General features: G+C 49.6%; 1 protein-coding gene across 1 annotated transcript in view; it reads left to right on the top strand.

The window, feature by feature from the left end:
• The window catches only part of SRBD1 (S1 RNA binding domain 1), a 342,086-nt gene that overhangs the window by 35,629 nt on the left and 284,941 nt on the right, over positions 1 to 21,516 (top strand). Inside the window, 5 exon segments of the mRNA XM_075338030.1 lie at positions 7,237 to 7,369; positions 9,549 to 9,647; positions 10,186 to 10,533; positions 21,023 to 21,149; positions 21,152 to 21,188. Of these exon segments, the coding sequence (XP_075194145.1) occupies positions 7,237 to 7,369; positions 9,549 to 9,647; positions 10,186 to 10,533; positions 21,023 to 21,149; positions 21,152 to 21,188 (744 nt within the window).

Raw genomic sequence — 21,516 nt, 5'->3', positions numbered from 1 at the left:
CATCACACTCTGTATTACAAACTTTGTTTTTTATATGTTGTCTTTTTACATGTGCCAAAAAAACAAGATTGGTCCAGTGTAATCATTTCTGTGTTGCTTCATTCGGGGACATAGGAGACCATGGGTGTATCCTGCTGCCACTAGAAGATTGACTCCTCAGCAGGGCTCACCCACCAACTAGAACTAAGTTAATCAGTTTTAGCTTAAGGGTACTTTACACGCTGCGATATCGCTAACGATATTTCGTCGGGGTCACGTCGTTAGTGACGCACATCCGGCGCCGTTAGCGACATCGCAGCGTGTGACACCAAGGAGCGACAATCAAAGAGCGCAAAAGCGCGAAAAATCGTTGCTCGTTGGCACGTCGCTCCTTTTCATAATATAGTTGCTGCTGCAGGTACGATCTTGTTCGTCGTTCCTGCGGCAGCATACATTGCTACGTGTGACACCGCAGGAACAACGAACATCTCCTTACCTGTGTCCACCGGCAATGAGGAAGGAAGGAGGTGGGCGGGATGTTCCGGCAGCTCATCTCCGCCCCTCCTCTGCCATTGGACGGCTGCCGTGTGATGTCGTTGTAACGCTGCACAAACCGTCCCCTTAGAAAGGAGGCGGTTCGCCGGCCAGAGCGACGTCGCAGGGAAGGTAAGTCCTTGTGACGGGTGTTAGCGATGTTGTGCGCCACAGGCAGTGATTTGCCCGTGACACACAACAGACGGGGGCGGGTACGCTCGCTATCGGTACCCATATTGCAGAGTGTAAAGTACCCTTTAGTGTCCGTAGGAGGCATACACTGTTCCCCTTGGAACAGATTCTACCTTATGTTCTCTTGTTTTTGTTTTTCATTTGTCGCTTTTTTGGGCTTTCAGGCTCAGTTTGTCATTGGGTAAACAGCGTGAGAGAGTGACTCTGTCACCCCCTAAGAGACCGAGAGAATAGTGGGGTCTGATCCACATCGTACCCTTTCTGGTCTGCACAGCAGGACCCTTTCTTCTAAAACCTCAGAGGTTAGAGACTTCCAGGTGGATGGTCCTTGCCATCCACTTCTAGCACTGCTCGCCCACCAGAGTGAGTTGGCGCAGGGAAGGAAGAAGGACCTTGTACCAGCGACTCCCCTCGCGGGGCTCCTGAAGACTTCCAAGCCTGTGAGGAGGGAGTCAGTTTCATCAGGAAAAGGAGGAAAAGGTATTTGTGATCGTACGCACTAAACTGATGCTAAATGTATGCTTCCAGGCTTCAGTGATATATAGTGCACATGACTGGAAGTGCTGGGGACTCCGGATCATGCCCAGTGCGCATCCATCATCCGCCATCAACAGTGAGGTATATGTGCGTCACTGCGCATTCATTAGCATGTTAGTACGCCCACAGGGGCGTGGAAACATGCTATGTGGGCCGACTAGCCAAGGGAAGTAACGCCCTTGCGACTAGTTGCTGGCCTCATTAGCATATACTAAACAATCGTTAGAAATACTTTTTCTAAAGATCTCTTTATCTATGCTAGTGTATACAGGGACTGTTTGGCAGGTATCACTAATATGCACACAGAACTGCTCGTGGTTCTGGGTGCATATTGCACCTGACAGATTCTCTTTAAGGCCATTTCTTCCCTTTGCCAGTCAGGCGTCATCATTCCCGTCCCGTACCATGAGCGCTTTTCAAGTTTTTATTCAAACCTGTTTGTGATTCCAAAGAAGGAGGGCTCCTTTTGAGCCAGTCTGGACCTCAAAAGTTTGAACAAGCACGTCTGGCTACTGCATTTCAGAATGGAGTCTCTTCGTTCCTTTATAGCCTTGATTTAATCAGAAGAGTTCCTCTCTTTGGTGCAAATTCAGGATGCGTACCTTCACAACCCCATTATTCTAGTGTACCAGAGATTCCTATGTTTTGCAATTCGAGACTTTCAGTTCATAGCCCTTCTCTTTGGCCTTGTTACGGCTCCTAGGGATTTCACCAAGGTCATGGTGGCAGTCATGGCCATCCTCTGAGCCAGAGGGATCCTAGTCATCCCTTTTTGGGGCTCCTTCCTTCCGAACCTATCTCGAGAGTCTCCAAATCACTCTCGACACTCTAACCTGTCTCGGCTGGATCATCTACAGATGGAGGTACTCTCCGATCCCAGCCTAGTTATTGTCTTATTTTTTAGGAAGAGTCTTCCTTCCAGAAGAAAAGGTGTCTGCCCTGCTTCAAGGGATATGCTCCTGCAGCCTCACTCCACCACGATCGCTATGGTACTGCTTAAGCGTATTGGGGAAGATGGTAGCTGACATGGAAGCGGTCCCATTTGCAAAGTTTCACACCCAACCCCTTTTGTCTTACACTTCTGTCTTCATGGGACAGGATTGCATCATTGATGGGCCGACTCATCCGTCTCTGGCCCCCTTTCCCCCAAGTTAGGTAGTCCTTACTCTGGTAGCTACACTTCCCAGTCATTCACCGTGGGTGATAACTTCTTCCAGTGCTCTGGGAAGTTGTGACAGGGAGCAGGATGCTAGAGTTGCACAGTTCAAGGCGGCTGGAAAGTTCAGGAAGTATCTGTTCCCTTCAACATCCTCGAATGCAGAGCCAATTTTCTTTCTCTTCTTTATTGGCAAGACCATCTCTTGGATCACCCAATCCAATTCAGTACAACAATGCTATGGCCGTGGCAGACATAAACCACCAGGGTGGAACTCTGAGCAAGATAGTCATGTTTGACGTAGCCTGCATCCTATCATGGGCCGAGCAGAATGTTCCGGCAATTTCAGCAGTGCATATTCCCGGAGTGGAACATGGACTGTCCATTTCCTAAGTCACGAAGGCCTCTCAGTGGTTGAGTGGACTCTGAACCCAGCAGTCTTAGCCACATCTGTCAGAAAGGAGGCACACCGGACGTAGATCCTTATAGCGTCCAGAAGAAACAACCAGATCACTCAGTTCGTGACTCAGTCACATGACCCACTCACACTCGACTTCAATGATCTGGAAATTCTATGGGTCCGGTTCTCCCTTCCATATCTGTTTCCTCTTCTCCTAATGATCCTGAGGACCAGAGACAAAGTCAAGATGGAAGGAATGCCAGTAATGCTCGTAGCCCCAGACTGGCCCAGAAGAACCTGATATACAGAGATAATCCATCTTCTTGCAGACGTTCATTGGAAGCTTCCAGACCGTTCAGATTTTCTGCCGCAGGGCCCCCACTTTGGCCAGAATTCACAGTCTTTCAATCTAACGGCATGGCTGTTGAAGCCAAAGTTTTAAAGGAAATATTTTTAAACTATCAGGTCATTCAGACCATGATCAAGGCGAGGAAGGCCTTTTCTTCCCTTATTTATCATCGCACATGGAAGGCCTTCTTCCACTGTTGTATAGCTAACCAGGTCAGGTCGCTCCCTTGTCTTCTTCTCTTCCTTTTCTGTTTGCCTTGTTACAGTCTGGTCTCAAGTACGGGCTGACCCTTAGCTTCCTTAGGGGTTTGGTCACCGCACTCTATTCTCTTCCAGAGTAATTTGGCTTTCCGCTCTCACATTAAGACCTTTTTACAGGGCATCGCTCACTCTGTGCCCTCTATCCACCCATTTGATCTCAGTTTTGAGCTTTAATAATTCTTCAGGTCCTCCCTTTAAACCCATTTGGGAGATTTCTCTCTCTCCTTGCTCTCTTGGTAGGTTGCCTTCCTGGTGGCAGTCAGCTTCATCATGCAAGTCTCAGATCTCGCAGCTTTATCTTGTCGCTCTCAATTTCTCATTCTTCACCAGGACAAAAATGGTACTTCGCCCTGTGCCTTTTTTTTCTTCCTAAGGTGGTCTCCGCCATACACCTTAATGAGGATATTGTTCTTCTGTTGTACTGCCCATATCTTTCTCATCCCTTGGAGTACGCTTTACACAATCTGGATAGCGTCAGAGATTCCTGATGGACATCATAGGGGCTGCCTCAAACACCATTTTTCTTTGGATCTGTTCAGCCCTCTTGGAAGCATAAAGGACAGACTGGCCCTGGTCAAGGTCATAGCTCATTCCAGCCATGCATTAGGGTCCTCCTGGGCTGTCTGACATCAGGTCTTGGTGTCACAGCTCTGTAAGGCTGTTATGTGGTCATATGTTCATACATTGTGCATACTTTTGCCTCAGTAGATGGCATCTTAGGCAGGGCAGTTCTGCAAGCGGCAGTGGCCCATACTTAGACACCGACTTTTTCTTCCTTCTCCTTTTGTCCCACCCTCGGGGCTGCTTTAAGATGTTCCATGGTTTCCTGTGTACCCTAATAAAGGCTTCAATAAAGAGCTTTTATGGTGAGTACTCAAAATCTTCTTTTCTTCTTTGATGAAAGGTGCAGTTATGGTTCATAATTAGGCATGGGCAAACCTGCAGGTGTTTGGATTTGGTGGCAATGGCCGGACTTAAAAAAACAAAACAAAAAACAAACAAACAAAAAACATGAGCCCAGATGACGAACCCAATATAAATCTATGGGGACCGGAATTTGTGTGCTGTAAAATGGTGTTAGTAATGGCTAGGGGGGCTGGAAAAGAAAGCAAAATGGGGATTAGAGCAGGATAGTTATACTTACCGAATCTCCCGAACTGCTGTCCCACCACTTCCAGGTCTGCTTATTAGCTCTCATGCATATTGACTCCTTCCTCTCCCACCCTCTGTGATAGCGTCTGTGATTGGTTGTAGCCAGACTGCTGATGTCTGTGATTGGTTGTGAAGTGTACAAATAAAAAAATATTTTAAAAAAATGGCGGAGCGTCTGTCGTATTTTGATACCTAGCTGGAGATAAAGCAGATGGCTATAGGCTGCAGCTCCCAGCTGTGTGCGATATTTTGCCTGTTGTATCAACATACAAGGCACCCTATGCGGCTTTTTCTTATTTTTTTTTTAATTATTTAAATAAATAATTAAAAAGTCTGGTGTGCGGTCCCCCCCCAGTTTTGATACCCTGCCAAGATAACGCGGACAGCTGGGGGCTGGTATTCTTAGGCTGGGGAGACCCAAGGTTATTGGCCTAAAAATAGCAGCTCGCGAATGCCCAAGAGTTGTCACATCCATTAGAAGTGACAATTCTGGGGCTTTACCCTGCTCATTCTGATTGCCCTGGTGCGGTGGCAGTAGGGGTAATATAAGGGGTTAAGGACAGCTGTCACTGGCTTTTAAATTTATTTATTTAAATAATAATATAAAAAGCCACATGGGGTCCTTTGTATTTTGATACACAGCCAGGATAATGCACACAGCTGGGGCTGCAGCCTGTAGCCTTTTGCTTTAGGCTAGTTTCACACTTGCGTTCAGCGCATTCCGTCACTATGGAGAATAGCGCAGTCCGTTAACGCACTGCGCTATTCTCCATAGACTTATATGGACGACGCACTGTAACGCAAGTGTCTGCGTTGCATCCGCTGGACGACGCAGCAACGTTATTTTGACACTGCGTCGGGCGGATGGAACGCATGTAGCGTTTTTCTGCGCTTGGCAAAGTGTAAAAAAAAATGCAACCTGCAGGAATCCGTTAGGCGTCCGTTGTTTTTATAATGGACGCCTATGGTGGCGGATTCCGTTAGAATGCGTCATTTGACGGATTCCGTTAACGCATCCGTCTTTACACACCTGCGCATGCCCAGATGTGTAAAGTCAAGGAAAAAAACCTATAACGGATTGCGTTATTTTGTACGATCCGTAGCATCCGTTGTGCTACTATATGCAATGCATCCGTTGCATGCGTCACACAACGCAATGCTACGGCTCCCGTCCAACGCAAGTGTGAAACTAGCCTTAGACTGTTTAGAACGATATTTTTACTGACTTATTATAGGCTCTATAATGTATCTTGATGTGGAATTTGCACACTGATTGTGCCACCCCTTCAGACATCAGTGAGTAGCCGGTTTTTCTTGAGGTGTTCATTTTTTAATAAATGTACTTTACCAACGGGTGGCATATGTGACCTTTCAGGTCAGAACCTCTATTGTGATCTGAAGTGTCTTCATTTGAATATCACGCTCTATAAAGAATTGGATTACATTTCTAGAAACTGGCTGAATCAAAAGCTCTTCAGAGCTTCAGTCTTTCCTGTAATATTTGGGGGACAGGCAATCTGAAATTCATATATTTATATGTGCACTGTCCTTTTTCCTCACATAGCGACTATATACTTTTAACAACCAATGTCAGGCGGCTTTCACACTATGTTTTTTTAACATGCGTCATGAACGTTTTTTTGCTGTAAAAGTGGATTTTGTTTTTACAAAGTAAAACGCATGCAAACGCATCTGTTATTTTGCAGGATCCTGCCACTTGAAGTTTATGGGCGGGCATTGAAGTCATGTGATCGGGAGTGAGGGGAACTGAACGTGATAGACTGGGAGCTGGCATCTGACAGCTGCAGACGCTGGTAACCAAGGTAAACATCGGGTAACTAAGTGAAGTGCTTTGCTTGGATACCCGATATTTACCTTGGTTTCAAGCGTCCGTAGCTGCTAGAAGCTGGGCTGCCTGCTCCCTGCACACGTAACCAAGGTAAACATCGGGTAACTAAGCGAAGCGCTTTGCTTGGTTACCCAATATTTACCTTGGTTACGAGCGTCTGCTGCTCTCAGGCGGGGGAGAGAGAGGGAGGGGGAGAGAGGGAGGGGGAGAGAGGGAGGGGGAGAGAGAGAGACTGATCACACCAGGCTGGTTTCTGTGCATGCTCAGTAGAGCAAGCAGGATCCTGTCTATCAGCATGCCAGCGTTCACATACGTTTGCGTGCAGTATAGTCAGGATCCAGTGAAAAACAGTATTTGGACACAGCTCAAAAACGCTACAAGTAGCGTTTTTGAAAAAAGTAAAAAACTGCAAGTCGCTGAACCTCACTATAACACACGTAAACACGCTGGATATCAATACACATACGGGAGTCCCTATGCCATTTTTTTTCCCCCAATTATTTATTCATTTTTACACTCCATAACTAATCAAAGATGCAGTCAGTCTGTCTGCAATCAATCACAGATTATGTCACAGAGGGTGGGCATGGGAAGCAGTGACTATTCAGGAAGCAGTGGGAAATGCTGCGTGGAGACTCGATAAGTATGCCTGTCCTGCTCTACTCTCTATTTTCCTTCCTTTTCAACTTATTTTTAAATTTTTATCTGCGTGGCCAAACCCGAACAGTAACACCGACGTCTCTGAGCATTCCATGTTTGGGGTCTGTGCACGGACCCCACACTGTACAGTTCGGGTTCACCCATCAGTGTTTGTAATATGTTTCTTAGGTCAGATTCAGAAGAACTGTCAACAGATGAGGACGACTGGATGCCAGAGAAAAAAGTACCAAAAAAACAAACCACGGCTGTAAAGAAAACTGCTGCAAAACCGAAGACTGCTGCTGCCCCAAAACCAAGAAAGGTGGGTCCAGTAAATGATGGGTTTTCCATCAGCAATGTGGATAACTTAAGAAATGTCTGCAACCTCCCTTCCAAAGCAGTAAAGCATATACCGTATTTTTCGCTTTATAAGACGCACCGGAATATAAGACGCACCCCAAACTTAGACATAAAAAAAGGTAAAAAAAAGAAAAATGGGGTCCGTCTTATACTCCGGTGTTCTCTTACCGGAGGGGGGCAGCAGTGGTGGTGAAGCGGGGTCACAGGAGACACAGGTTGTGCTGGCAGGCGCGGCAGGTCACGGGGTCCGTGGTTGCAGGTGCCGTGGCGTCCGTGGTTGCAGGCGCGGTGGCGTCCACGGTGGCATGATCCGTGGGGTCCGTGGTGGCGGCAGCAGCCGTGGCGGGTGGGCCGTGCAGCAGGCCGGTGCAGTGAGTGTCCGCGGTCCCGGTTCAGTGGTGGCAGCGGCGGCGGCGACTGCACAGTGGTGGCAGGGACTGCTCAGTGGTGTAGTGTGTCCGCGGTCCCGGTTCAGTGGTGGCAGCGGCGGCGGCGACTGCTCAGTGGTGGCAGGGACTGCTCAGTGGTGGAGTGTGTCCGCGGTCCCGGTTCAGTGGTGGCAGCGGCGGCGACGGCTCAGTGGTGGGAGTGGCGGCGACGGCTCAGTGGTGGGAGCGGCGGCAACTGCTCAGTGGTGGCAGCGGCAGGGACTGCTCAGTGGTGGAGTGTGTCCACGGTCCCGGTTCAGTGGTGGCAGCGGCGGCGACGGCTCAGTGGTGGGAGCGGCGGCGATGGCTCAGTGGTGGGAGCGGCGGCGACGGCTCAGTGGTGGAGTGTGTCCGCGGTCCCGATTCAAGTAATGGCGCCCAGAGCGACGCATGCGCAGATGGAGCTCTCATCCAAGGGCTCCATCTGCGCACGCGCTGACTCCCGGAGCAGCGCGTGCGCAGATGGAGCTCTCATCCAAGAGCTCCACCGGCGCCATCATTTGAAAGTGGGACCGCGGACAACTGGTAAGCTGCACAGCCGCCCGCCCCGCATGCACAGAGTGGCAGCCAGCAGGCTGCCCGCCCACCCTGCGTACAAGCCGCCGGATACCTGTGCTTGCGTGCGGTGGCAGCCGGGTACCCATGGCTGTGTGCGGGCGGCAGCTGGGCGACTGTGTGAGGGCGGCAGCCGGGTACCTGTGTGAGGGCGGCAGCCGGCTGCCGCCCGCACGGGCACCCGAGTGCCGCTCGCACACAGCACCCGGCTGCCGCCCGCACACAGCCATGGGTACCCGTCTACCACCGCATGCAAGCACAGGTACCCGGCTGCCGACCCCACACAGCACCCACTGCCGCCCGCACACAGCCACGGGTACCCGGCTGCCGCTGCACGCAAGTACGGGTACCCGGCCGCTTGCATGCAGCCACAGGCACCCGGCTGCCCGATCGCCTCAGACAGGAACCCCCCCCCCCGCTACCGCTTTATAAGACGCACCCCCCATTTTCCTCCCAAAATTTGGGGAGGAAAAGTGCGTCTTATAAAGCGAAAAATACGGTACTTGCCTGTAAAACAAACTAATGCAGATAAATATTGCCGCAAGTGAATCCTTTCTAAAGTCTATCATAAAGTAGGCCAAGAGACAATATTTATTTATTTTTATACACTGCTCCACGGGAGTGTATGTGCCCACGGGAGCTCGCACCTGCGGATTTTGCCACGGAAAACCTGCGGATTTATCTGGATTTTCAGGTTTCAGTAAGTACAGACACTCCCCATGTTATCCTATGGGACAGGGGGAGTGTCTGTGTTCATGCTGCGGTATGTGCGGCCGTGGAATATGCTGCGGATGTCCCACAGCCGCACATAACTGCATGTCAATTATTCCCGCGGCAATACCTGCGGAAATCCCGGCCCTCCACTGTGGAGATAGAAGCCGGGAATTCCACAGGTAAGTCGCATGAATGTTCACAGGTTAACCGCAGATATTTCGCTGGAATCCTGCAGCAATGGAAAGCTGCGGATTCCGGGGATCAGCTGCGGGAAACCTGCAGACAAACCTGCGGATATGGTACAGAGTCCCGTGGGCACATAGCCTTATACAAGCTGCACTCTGACACTGTACATTGTATTAAAGTGTCGGATCTTCAGTGTTGTCCGATGAACAGATCTATTAAAATATTTACTAAGTTTTTAATTTTTTTGTTTTGCTTTAGGCTCCGGCAAAAAAAAAAGCCAAGGCATCCATTGCTGCACAAGAAGCCATTTCTCGGGATAATGAGGATAATATGTCAGATCCTTCAAGTAAACAAGAGGTACAATAGTTAATTTTTTGTGGTCACATAAAACTGAACAAGCGGTGCTGCAGTGTAAATCATGGTAGTGATAGGGAAGCAGCTCGAGCCTTTATTTAGACAAAAAGTGAATTTAGAACTACATCGGGGTTTAAAAGAAGTTTTGTATTATTAGGATTGATCTTGCGGTCTCTGCAAGGACCAGACGTGATGACATCCATCCATTTAGTCACCTGACTGCAGAGGTCATGTATGGGCTGCAGGATGAAACGACTAATGGATGGGTTGTATCCCACTAGAAGTGATGATGTCCCACCCATCAGCCTCCAGACCCTGCAGTCACCACTTTCGGTCCTGCCGGAGACCACCAGAGCGGTGGTGCTGGAGCTGAGGGATATAAGGGGTTAAGTACTGATATTTGTACTTTTTTCTAACAATCATTTGGCACGTAATAAAAAGTTATTTTAAAACCCCTTTAAGGCTTAAAGCAGGCTATGATATGAGAAATTACAGTAGTTTTTAACCTTTTTTTTCCCCTGATTTTCTTATTTCTTTACAGACAATATCTTTTGATAAACCCATTAAAATGGAAAAGTCGCCAAAATTAAACCTAAAAAGCCCCAAAAAACAGGCTGCTAAATCTCCGCGTCTGCTTTCGGTAAAGACAGAGCGGAGAAGTGACGGCATTGAAGATTTCCCCTCTACTAGCAGCCAGGACATGGGAATGAGCGTGAAGAATGAGTTTCCTTCCAAGGCGGAGGAAGAAGAGCCGCCGGATGACTTCACGTTCGGTGGTCCACCGCTGAAGAAAATGAGAACGTCCTCTGATCCTGCCGGGAAGCCGGTGAAGTATAAGGCCAGCATCTCTGCCTCTCAGAGCAGTGACATGAACTGGAACATTGTGGAGGTAAGAGCTGGACGGGTTTCAGTAAGACAACCAATTCACAAAAGGAGGATCAGAGATACATTGTAAAATCAATAATCTTTATTTTAAATACATAAAAAGAGTAAAAATGGGGTGCAGTAACAGAGAAAGTACACAAGGTGGGATACATATATGTAAGTGCCAAACACTAGTTATAAAGCCAACAGTACAGGTCCAATCACGGGTTCTATAGTACACAAAATGTGATTATACTTAATAAAGAAACCCTGTGATATAAATAGAGAGGCTATAACATATAAATGAATAATATAAATGGCACTTACACACTGCTGGAATGGCGCCAAGTCCCATCCAACGCGCGTTTCAGCAACAGCCTTTGTCAGGGGGGCGTGAATTTGTGGAATGAGTTTCGGTAAGAGTTAACCATTTACTTTACATCTGTTGTGAAACTACAGCTCCCAGTATATTCCATTTATTGCTTTGCAACAACTTAGAGGTCACTGATCTGCGTAAAATGATGCCTTCTGGTTTGATTGAGATTCCTGTGGGAGCAGAGGTGACATTTAGACCCTAAAGGAACTTAAAAAGTCCATTTGGCTCATGTGAGAGGGAAAATATTTTTAAAGATTCTGTGATACTTCGGGGCCCAATTGGGGTTTCTGCATTGGGACCCACGAGCTTCAAGTTACATGACAGGGAGCCACCGATAGCAGTTACCAAAGTCATAAAGGTCCCAAAGATAATATACAAATTGAAGCTTTTATTAGGATGCGGCCTAAATATAAGAGTGCCGAGGAGTTTTCAAGACTGCATAAAAAGTTGCATGACTTATCTTGCAGTGATCCTCAGAGCCTGTGCTATTTTTATGTACCTTTTTATTTAAAGCACCACTCCAATGTTTGTTTTTTATTGCACCCCTGGGGTGGTGCTTTAAATCAAAGTCCCCTGTCTTATACTCACCTTCCTCACATATTACCACTGCATCAGCCAGTCTCCTGTAATTTGTGACCTGCCGGTATCTCCATTGTTGCATGGAGCGCATCAGAGGTCACAACGCAACACAAATCTATGAGAGCCTCGTTCTGGCTCTAATAGAGATGCATTGGGAGCTTGTGACGTAACTTCTGACTTCTGGCCAGTCAGAAGTTATAGTCACAAAATGATGCCGTCCGTAAAAAGTGAAGCTGACAAAAAGTGAGTATATAACATACGGAAAGGAACTTAGATTTAAAGCATCATTCCATTTTTAGAAAAAAAACAAAACAAAATGCAAGAGTGGTGCTTTAACTATTCCGGACCAACTATAGACGATAAACATCCACAGTAATATTCTGCAACATCACGGCATAGTAGAGCAGCTGCCCGCAGTCTGTTGTAGCTGCAGGAGTGGGGAGCAGGGTTGGCTGTCAGACACAGCCGGACTCCCCATAGAGAAGACAGAGATGGTTGTTACCGTCTTTTCCTCCCCGAAGCCGACTGCTGTATAAACAACGCTAAAGAAGCGCTGTATATTCAGTAATATGATGTGTTAGAAATGTTTCCTCCCCAACGGGTGTAGGGAGGGAGCAGGAGCTGCTGGGACTTAGGGGACTAAGTCAGCACTGCTATGCAGCTAGGAGGCTTTGCCCCTGGAACTGTGGCTGAAAAAGCAAGTAGAGGAAAAAAAAAAAAGAATTTCAGGTTGAAATGCTCTCTAAAGGTTTTTTATGATTTTATAGGTGGAAACAATATGTAAAATAAATGAAGATTTAAGCTATACATAAATAACAAGTCCCCACATCCTTAAAAATAAAATAAAAAAAAATTGTCTGATTATAAAATAATGGTTATTAAAAGAAGAACAAATTATAAACTGTAGTTTAGAGATCCTTTGCGATTACAAGAAAAAAATGAAATTAAAAAAATGGGAAAAACAAACGTACAATTCTTTTATTTTCCCACTAAAATCACCTGTTATTGGCAAAAACAAATGAGTATGAAAATAACACAATATACGCTCCACGTATCTTGAAAACAAGACGCAAACATTGTTAAACCCCCCAAAAATGTGTTTTGGTATGGAACGGGGAGAAAAATGCCTCGAGCTGTGGATAAGCGATAACTTGTTTTAACTGGATATTCCTTTCTTTGTCGCTCCATTGGGAGACCCAGACAATTGGGTGTATAGCTTCTGCCTCCGGAGGCCACACAAAGTATTACACTTTAAAAAGTGTAACCCCTCCCCTCTGCCTATACACCCTCCCGTGGATCACGGGCTCCTCAGTTTTATGCTTTGTGTGGAAGGAGGCACACATCCACTCATGCATTCTCATAACTTAGTTGTCGGTTGGAAGAAAAGTGGACCCCTACGGGGTCCCCGGCATGCTCCCTTCTCACCCCACTATGTCGGCGGTGTTGTTAAGGTTGAGGTACCCATTGCGGGTACAAAGGCTGGAGCCACATGCCGTCTCCTTCACCATCCCTTATGCGGCTCTGGGAGAAGTGGGATCCTGAGCGGTCATCCATTTACTAGGACCGTGCTCCATCCGCAGCCCCTGGTGGAACCTGCCGGACCGGAGCCTTTTCAACCCCAGGGACCGGGCCCTGCTACTTAAAGGTACTCTGTGTCCCCTTCGGGGACTGTACAGGGAGCGCACCTTCTTCCCGGAAGCCGCGGTAGTCGTAACACTGAGGAGACAGGTGGACTTCCGCGCCGACCGGGCCTGCTTGTCGGGCGCGGCCTCAAATTTAGTCCCCGGCTTCACCGCGGCCTAGTCGCGAAAATCCCGCCCCTGGGCCTGCCTGTCAGGGGTAAGGCCGGGATTACCGACATGATGTCGGATGTGACGGCTGGAGCATCCTGCATGTCTTCCTCCCCCCTCACTGGCCACTGTGGGGACCCCAGACGGTACCCATTGCGGGTACGGAGGCTGGAGTCACAGGACGTCTCCTTCACCATCCCTTATGCGGCTGGGAGAAGTGGGACCTGAGCGGTCATCCATACTGGGACCGTGCTCCATCCGCAGCCCCTGGTGGAACCTGCCGGAGCGGAGCCTCTTCAACCCCAGGGACCGGGCCCTGCTACTTAAAGGTACTCTGTGTCCCTATTGGGGACTGTACAGGGAGCGCACCTTCTTCCCGGAAGCCGCGGTAGTTGTAAAACTGAGGAGGCAGGTGGACTTCCGCGCCGACCGGGCCTGCTGGTCGGGCGCGGCCTCAAATTTAGTCCCCGGCTTCACCGCGGCCTAGTCGCGAAAATCCCGCCCCCGGGCCTGCCTGTCAGGGGTAAGGGCGGGATTACCGACATGACGTCGGATGTGAGGGCTGGAACATCCTGCATGTCTTCCTCCCCCCTCACTGACCACTGTGGGGAACTCAGACTCCCGCTCTTTGCTGGCGCCGCCCTCGGCCCCACTCCTCCCCTGAGAGCTCCGGCGGCCATTTTCTGGCATTCTGCCGGTGGGTGCTTCTCAGGGGAGCTCAGGGTGAACACAGCACCCGGTGCTGGTCCCCCTAGGGTGCCGGATACATATGTATATATTATATATATTTCTGTTCGGACAGACTGTATACCCTTTGTTTAGGGGTGCAATCACATTTACCTTCAGTGGTCACTCTCCTAGGAGACAACAGGCACAGGTTTTTCTCGCGGTCTGTACCTCTTGTGGGGTTATGTTACCTGCGGGATCCACCTACCCTCACTGTGAGCAATGCTCGACTCCTGCCTCGCTTGCTCAGCCGGAGCCTCGGGCTCTGGTGGGCCCCTCGGCTCATGTAGACCCCCCTGCTCCCCCTGAGCAGGCTGCAGGGACAGAGTCACCGGTGTTGGCCCTCAGTCATTTTCATATGATCAAATGGTCTTCTAAGCTCCTTGAGGCATTGCAGTCCAGACCGGACCTTTCACAGGCCCTGGCCCTGTTAGCTTGTTTCATCCAGGCCCCGCTTGGTTAGCGCCGCAGCGCGCTCCCAGGTTGAGCCCTAGGTCTCAGGCGGAGGACTCCTGCCCGGACCGCAGTCCAAGACCGGCTAAGCGGTCTCGCTGGGACTCTTCCCCGACTTCCTCACGCTGCTGGGGATCCCAGCTTGAGGACTCTCAGGAAGACGAGGCGGACGGGGGAGCTCAGGGCTCTGGCCCTGACTTCACCCTTAACCTTGATACTCCTGAGGGGGACGCCTTAGTAAATGATCTTATCCCGTCCATCATCCAGGTGCTGGTTCGCTCTCCTCCGCCTCCTCCTGTAGAGGAGTCTGCTTCTCAGCGGGAGAAACACCAGTTTCGGTTCCCCAAACGTACAATACGTTTTTTGATCACTCTAACTTCAGGGATGCTGTCCAGAAACCCGGAGCGGTCCCGGACAAGCGTTGGGTTAAACGTCACACTGACACGCGTTACCCCTTTCCATCTGAAGTCGTTAAGAGTTGGGCTCATTCTCCCAAAATGGATCCTCCAGCCTCCAAATTGGCTGCTAGGTCCGTTGTGTCTGTTGCAAATGGCTCATCCCTGAAGGATGCCACTGACAGACAGATAGAGCTCTTGGTGAAGTCCATCTATGAGGCCACGGGCACGTCTTTCGCCCTGGCCTTTGCAGCCGTGTGGGCTCTCCAAGCAATCTAGGCTTGTCTGAAGGAGTTTAATGTTCCGTCTTTGACTCTCGGGCATCAGCCTTTTCGTCCTGCGCCATGAACGCCGTCCGGGTCTCCACTAGCCGCACGGCTGTAGCATATGCTAACTCCGTGGCAGTTCGCAGGGCCATGTGGCTGCGCGAATGGGAACCAGACTCGGCTTCAAAAAGGTTCTTAACTGGTTTACCTTTTTCTGGCGACCGTTTATTTGGCGAACGATTGGATGTTATTATTAGGGAATCCAAGGGAAAGTTCTCCTCCTTACCCCAGTCCAAACCTAAGAGACCTCAGCAAAGAAAAATCCCATCGAAGTTTCGGTCCTTTCGTCCCTCCGCCAAGCCACATTCTTCTTCGTCCAACAGGCCGGAGAAAGGCCAGAGGAACTCATATGCGTGGCGGCCCACGTCACGACCCCAATAGGCCGCAGGGGGCACTGCCTCCAAAACGGCCTCCTCATAGCTCTCGGTCTACCCTAGCCGCATCCCCGGTCGGTGGCAGGCTCTCCCGCTTTGGCGGCGCCTGGTGGCCACAAGTTCAAGACCGATGGGTGAGAGACATTCTGTCTCATGGTTACAGGATAGAGTTCAGTTCTCGTCCTGCGGCTCGTTTCTTCAGAACTTCTGGGCCCCTGCTCAGGTGGCGTGTCAACACGTTGCTCTGGTGACTCTCCAGGGACAAACAGCTCTCCCTGCAGGCGGGGGTGCAATCACTTCTTCGGAGTCAGTCACACCCCTTAAGGCGCCTCATGCACTTTCTGGGGAAGATGGTTGCAGCTATGGAGGCAGTGCCGTTCGCGAACCAAGGCGGCACTCGCAGTCGTCAAGCCTTCCAGGAAGTCCGGCAGATTCTGCAGTGGGTGGAAACCACAGGCTCCACCATCTCCGCAGTTCACATCCCGGGTGTAGAAAACTGGGAAGCAGTCTTTTTTTTCAGTCATCAGGGCATGGACGCGGGGGAATGGTCTCTGCACCCAGAAGTGCTTCAAGAGATCCATCGCCCCTGAGGAACGCAGGTCGATCTCTCAAGGTCCCAGCCTTCAGGATCACAGACCTCTGGCAGCGGACGCTTTTGTCCAGGATTGGTCGCAGTTTCGACTGCCTTATGTGTTTCCCCCTCTGGCGATACTGCCCAGGGTACTACGCAGGATCAGGTCCGACTGCCGTCGCGCCATTCTCGTCGCCCAGACTGGCCGAGACGGTCGTGGTATCCGGATCTGGGGCATCTCACGGTGGGTCAACCGTGGGCACTTCCAGACCGCCCAGACTTGGCTGTCACAAGGCCCGTTGTTTCCATCTGAAATTCTGTGGCCCTCAACTTGACTAAGGGCCATTGGTCCCTGACTCCTAGAGTCTTCAGGGTTATCTCAGGATGTCATTGCCACCACGAGACAAGCCAGGAAGCCAACGTCCGCCAAGATCTATTACAGGTCTTGGCAAGTCTTTCTATCCTGGTACGCTGACAACGGCTTTCCTCCATGGCCGTTTACCTTACCCACATTCCTTTCATTCCTACAATTTTGAATGGACAAGGGTTTGCCCCTCGACTCTCTCTCTAGGGCCAAGTATCCACGCTCTCCGTGTTTTTTCTTTCAAAAGCGTCTAGCCAGGCTTCCGCAGGTCCGCACGTTCCTGCAGGGGGTCTGCCACATGGTCCCACCTTACAAACGTTCGTTGGAACCCTGGTATCTTAGCAGAGTCCTGACGGCTCTTCAAAAGCCGCCTTTTGAGCTGCTGCGGGATGTCTCTCTCTCCCGTCTTTCACAGAAAGTGGCCTTCCTGGTGACAGTCACATCTCTTCAGAGAGTGTCTGAGCTTGCAGCGCGGTCATGCAAGGCTCCCTTCCTGGTTTTCCACCAGGATAAGGTGGTTCTTCGTCCTGTCCCGGAATTTCTCTCTAAGGTGGTATCTCCTTTTCATCTAAATCAGGATATCTCCTTGCCTTCCTGTTGCCCTAATCCAATTCACCAGTGTGAAAAGGTTTAGCACTCCGGTTCTACGTGTCTCGCACGGCACCCCCTGCGCCGTTCAGATGCGCTTTTTGTCCTTGTCGCTGGCCAGCGTATGGACTCTCAGGCCTCCAAGTCGACCTTGGCTCGGTGGATCAAGGAACCGATTCTCGAGGCCTACCGTTCTTCGGGCCTTCCGCTCTCTTCAGGGCTGAAAGGCCATTCTACCAGAGCTGTAGGTGCGTCCTGGACATTGCGGCACCGGGCAACGGTTCAGCAGGTGTGTCAGGCAGCTACGTGGTCTAGTCTGCACACTTTCACGAAGCACTATCAAGTGCATACCTATGCTTCGGCAGACGCCAGTCTAGGTAGGCGAGTCCTTCAGAAGGCGGTTGTCCACCTGTAAGAGGGGGCCGTTTTCGGCTCTTCTTATTGAGGTATTCTTTTACCCACCCAGGGACTGCTCTTGGACGTCCCCAATTGTCTGGGTCTCCCAATGGAGCGACAAAGAAGAAGGGAATTTTGTTTACTTACCGTAAATTCCTTTTCTTCTAGCTCCTATTGGGAGACCCAGCACCCACCCCTGTTTCCTTCGGGCTGTTGTTCTTTTGTGTACACATGTTGTTCATGTTGAATTGTTCTTTTGGGTTATGGTCTTCAGTCTCCGAACATCCTTCGGATTGAATTACCCTAGACCAATTTATAAGTTTCCTCCTTCCTGCTTTTGCACCAAAACTGAGGAGCCCGTGATCCACGGGAGGGTGTATAGGCAGAGGGGAGGGGTTACACTTTTTAAGTGTAATACTTTGTGTGGCCTCCGGAGGCAGAAGCTATACACCCAATTGTCTGGGTCTCCCAATAGGAGCTAGAAGAAAAGGAATTTACGGTAAGTAAACAAAATTCCCTTCTTTCATAAGTAGTGCCATATAGGACAACATATAGATAAATGGACAGTAAGCACAGTGTTAGGCTGGGGTCACACCACTGTATTTTCGGTCCAAGTGTGATCAGACAGAACGCCCTCGGGCCAATGTTATTCTATAGGGCTGTGCACGTGTCTGATATATATATATTTTTTTTTCTCGGACCGCGTCTATGAATAAAATCACACCCTGTATGAGTCACCTCCATAAATCAGATCACACTCGGTCAGTAGGTCCATGTAAATAATTGGAGCGCCCTTGGATGACATCGGACTGACAGACTTAGGCGGGCTTTGCACGCTGCGACATCGGTAACAATGTGTTACTGACGCTGCAGTGATAGTCCCCGCCCCCATCGCAGCTGCGATATCTTGTGATTGCTGGCGTAGCGAACATTATCGCTACGCCAGCTTCACATGCACTCACCTGCCCTGCAACGTCGCTCTGGCCGGCGAACCGCCTCCTTCCTAAGGGGGCGGGTCATGCGGCGTCACAGCGACATCACACGGCAGGCCAGCCAATAGGAGCGGAGGGGCGGAGATGAGCGGGACGTAAACATCCCGCCCACCTCCTTCCTTCCACATAGCCGGCGTGAACCGCAGTAAGGAGATGTTCCTTGCTCCTGCGGCTTCATACACAGCGATGTGTGCTGCCGCAGGAACGAGGAACAACATCGTACCTGTCGCAGCAGTGAATTTATGAAAATGACCGACGCTGCACCGATCACCGATTGTGATGTTTTGCGATTGGTGATCGGTGTATCTAAGCTTTACACGCTGCGACATTGTTACCGGCGCTGGATGTGCGTCACTTTCAATTTGACCCCCAACGAGATCGCAGGTGCGATGTCGCAGCGTGCAAAGTGCCTTTTAGGCTATGTGCGCATGTTGCGTACTGTCCCTTCAGAAATTTCTGCAGCTATTTGAACAGCACACGTGCGCTTCAAATCACTGCAGAAACAAAAGCCGATTTCATGCGCTCTGCATGTAGCCCCTCCCAGCCCCTCCCATAGACAGAGCGGGGGCTGCATGCAGTGCGCATGAAAGAAGTGAACATGTCACTTCTTAGAACGCGCGCTTCGGGCAGCAGCCGAAGCGCTGCGCTCTAATACGCCACGTGCGCACGTCTCCTGCATAATCACCATAGATTATGCTGGGGACGCAGGACGCATGCAGTTACGCTACGGTTGCAGATCACAGCGTAACTGCATGCAATTACGCAACGTGCACACAGAGCCTAATGGTTCTTTCACAGTGCGTATGAAGTGTCTACTGGGGATTTTCCAGGGAGGATATCCTGTATACCTCCTCACTGAGGTATATCCTTACATCTTTGTGCCCATGATCAGGGTTCACAGTGTTTTCCCTGCATCCAAAACGCTGCATTGTACAATACAAGCACAATGGATGGGATTTCTAGAAATCTCCTGCCCACTGTGCTTGTGTTTCCCACAGCGGGAAGCGGCACCATATGTCTGTTTTACGAGTCGCAGCATGTCAATTTATAGCTGCGGAGTCATGAGTGTTCTCCGCAGGCAAAACACCTCCAAAGACCGCCGCTGCCCGAGCCCGGATCGTGGGCACAAGCAGGGTGCGGTCTCCTGCGGAGGAGACTCGTGGCCCCACAGGTCAGGCCCCACAGAGTCCAGGATGCAGCGGGCCCTGATCGTGTGCACATACCCTTACAGAGCATATGTCACCTTTTAGGCAAAGGTCACACCACTCACTGTATTTTCTCTCTTCCAAGAAAATCGGTTGAATTCCGCTAATCACACCCTGATCAGTGCGATCTTTTCTTGGATGTGGAGAATATGGGATTTTTTTTTTCTCCAATTTCTCTATTCTCTCAGTCTTTGAAAAGCGGACCACAACTTTTATGTCATCCTAATGTGGTCCGATTTTTTTTTTTTTCTTTTTTCTTTTCCTTTTCCCATAGACTTATTAACTTGCATGGCTGAGTGCTATCTTATTTTCTGAGGCAGCTGTGGCACGCCATGATGTTTTTTTCCTCTGGTCCAAAGAAAAAAAATCAAACTTGTGCACGGCCCCTTAGAGTCACATTGGTCTGAGTGCAAATGCTTTGTTGGATCGCACTCGGACTGAAAATACTGCGGTGGGACCCTAATCTTAAAAAAAAAAGGAGAGAAAGACCTCGCATCACCTTGCACAGGTACTCAGGAGAAAAAGCGTCAATATAGAAAAGAATAACTCCGGCACACTGTATGTTTCCCAAAGAGAAAAAGATGGACACAAGAAAGTTGATTTCAAATCCTTTTCTTTTATTCAATGTGAAAAAGTGAAGAAGTGCTGTACAAAACAAAAAGTCTGCCAGGAACAACGTTTCGGCCAAGAGGCCCTTCCTCAGGTCTACAGACTAGAATGGACAGGAATCACTGGAGATGAACAAGCAGAATGTATATATGTGCTTTCCACCTGCACAAAAAGTATGCGTGATCACGAACAGCGTATACGTTGTGACATGAAGGACCTGCACTTGTAGGGAAGTGGTAGTGTCATCACATGGTACTATTAGTCAGGGAAGGTCCAAATGATATCCACACATATGATTTGAACGTGAGTCCCTGTGTGTTGTGGTAGGAGACCGCACACGGAAAGGTAGGTTGTCTAGAGGCTATAGAAATGAGACCTCCAGTGGCGTAAAGGATCTAGCACCATATGGCACTGTATATAGTATACGGGTCATGGTTCAGAGAGAGGCCGGGGGTTCCTGAGAGGTGATTTTACCAGAACGCAGAGCCAGAAGGGGGCGCTGTAAGGTCCAGTAATAAATGGAAAGTCAGAAGCGTCTAGGGATTAGCTTAGGAAAGGGTCCATGGAGTCTGGCTGTCGAAATGAAGGAAACTGCAGGCCTGTAAGCTTTGCACAGAACAACACAGCACATCACTTTATTCATTTACCAAAGACACTTTTTTATCATCATGTCCCATGGACACAAAATTGACGTTGTATTGGGAAAGTATCTAAATGTGGTCACAAGTCATGAATTTAATAATTCCTCATCCATTATTCTTCCTTTTTAGGTTTTATCGGAGAGGACAAATGTTGAATCCTGGGTTTGCTCCAACCTGATCCAGCTCTTCCAGGATGAGAACACCATCCCCTTCATCGCTCGGTACCGGAAGGAGCTCATTAACAATCTGGATGCAGACGCCTGAGAGAAGTACAGCAAGGCTTAGAGGAATTACGGTGAGACCATGGTGTGCCAGCTGTGTGGATCTGTCACCAAAGTATGTTGCTCTATTTATGAGCAGAGTATTATAGGGACAGGTCCGTTGTACTGAGCGACTAATGTAGAGCTTGGAGAATAGATGACAGAATACAGAGGACTCTGTGCCCAGACTCATCAATTTTTTTCCAGAATTATGGCATAAAAATGTTGCAAATAGTGTTGAGCGGATCTGGATCGGCAAAAATCTGGATCCGCACGGTTTGAGTACCCGATCCGAGTCCGACCCGGACGCAGGATTCCCGGTGCATGATCCGGATTTTTTTTTCCTCTCTCTCCCTCTCTCTC

This window comes from Anomaloglossus baeobatrachus, chromosome 3, assembly GCF_048569485.1.
Source record: "Anomaloglossus baeobatrachus isolate aAnoBae1 chromosome 3, aAnoBae1.hap1, whole genome shotgun sequence".
Lineage (NCBI taxonomy): Eukaryota > Metazoa > Chordata > Amphibia > Anura > Aromobatidae > Anomaloglossus > Anomaloglossus baeobatrachus.
The sequence above is the reverse complement of the archived record's forward strand: the minus strand, read 5'-3'. Positions and strand labels throughout refer to the sequence as shown.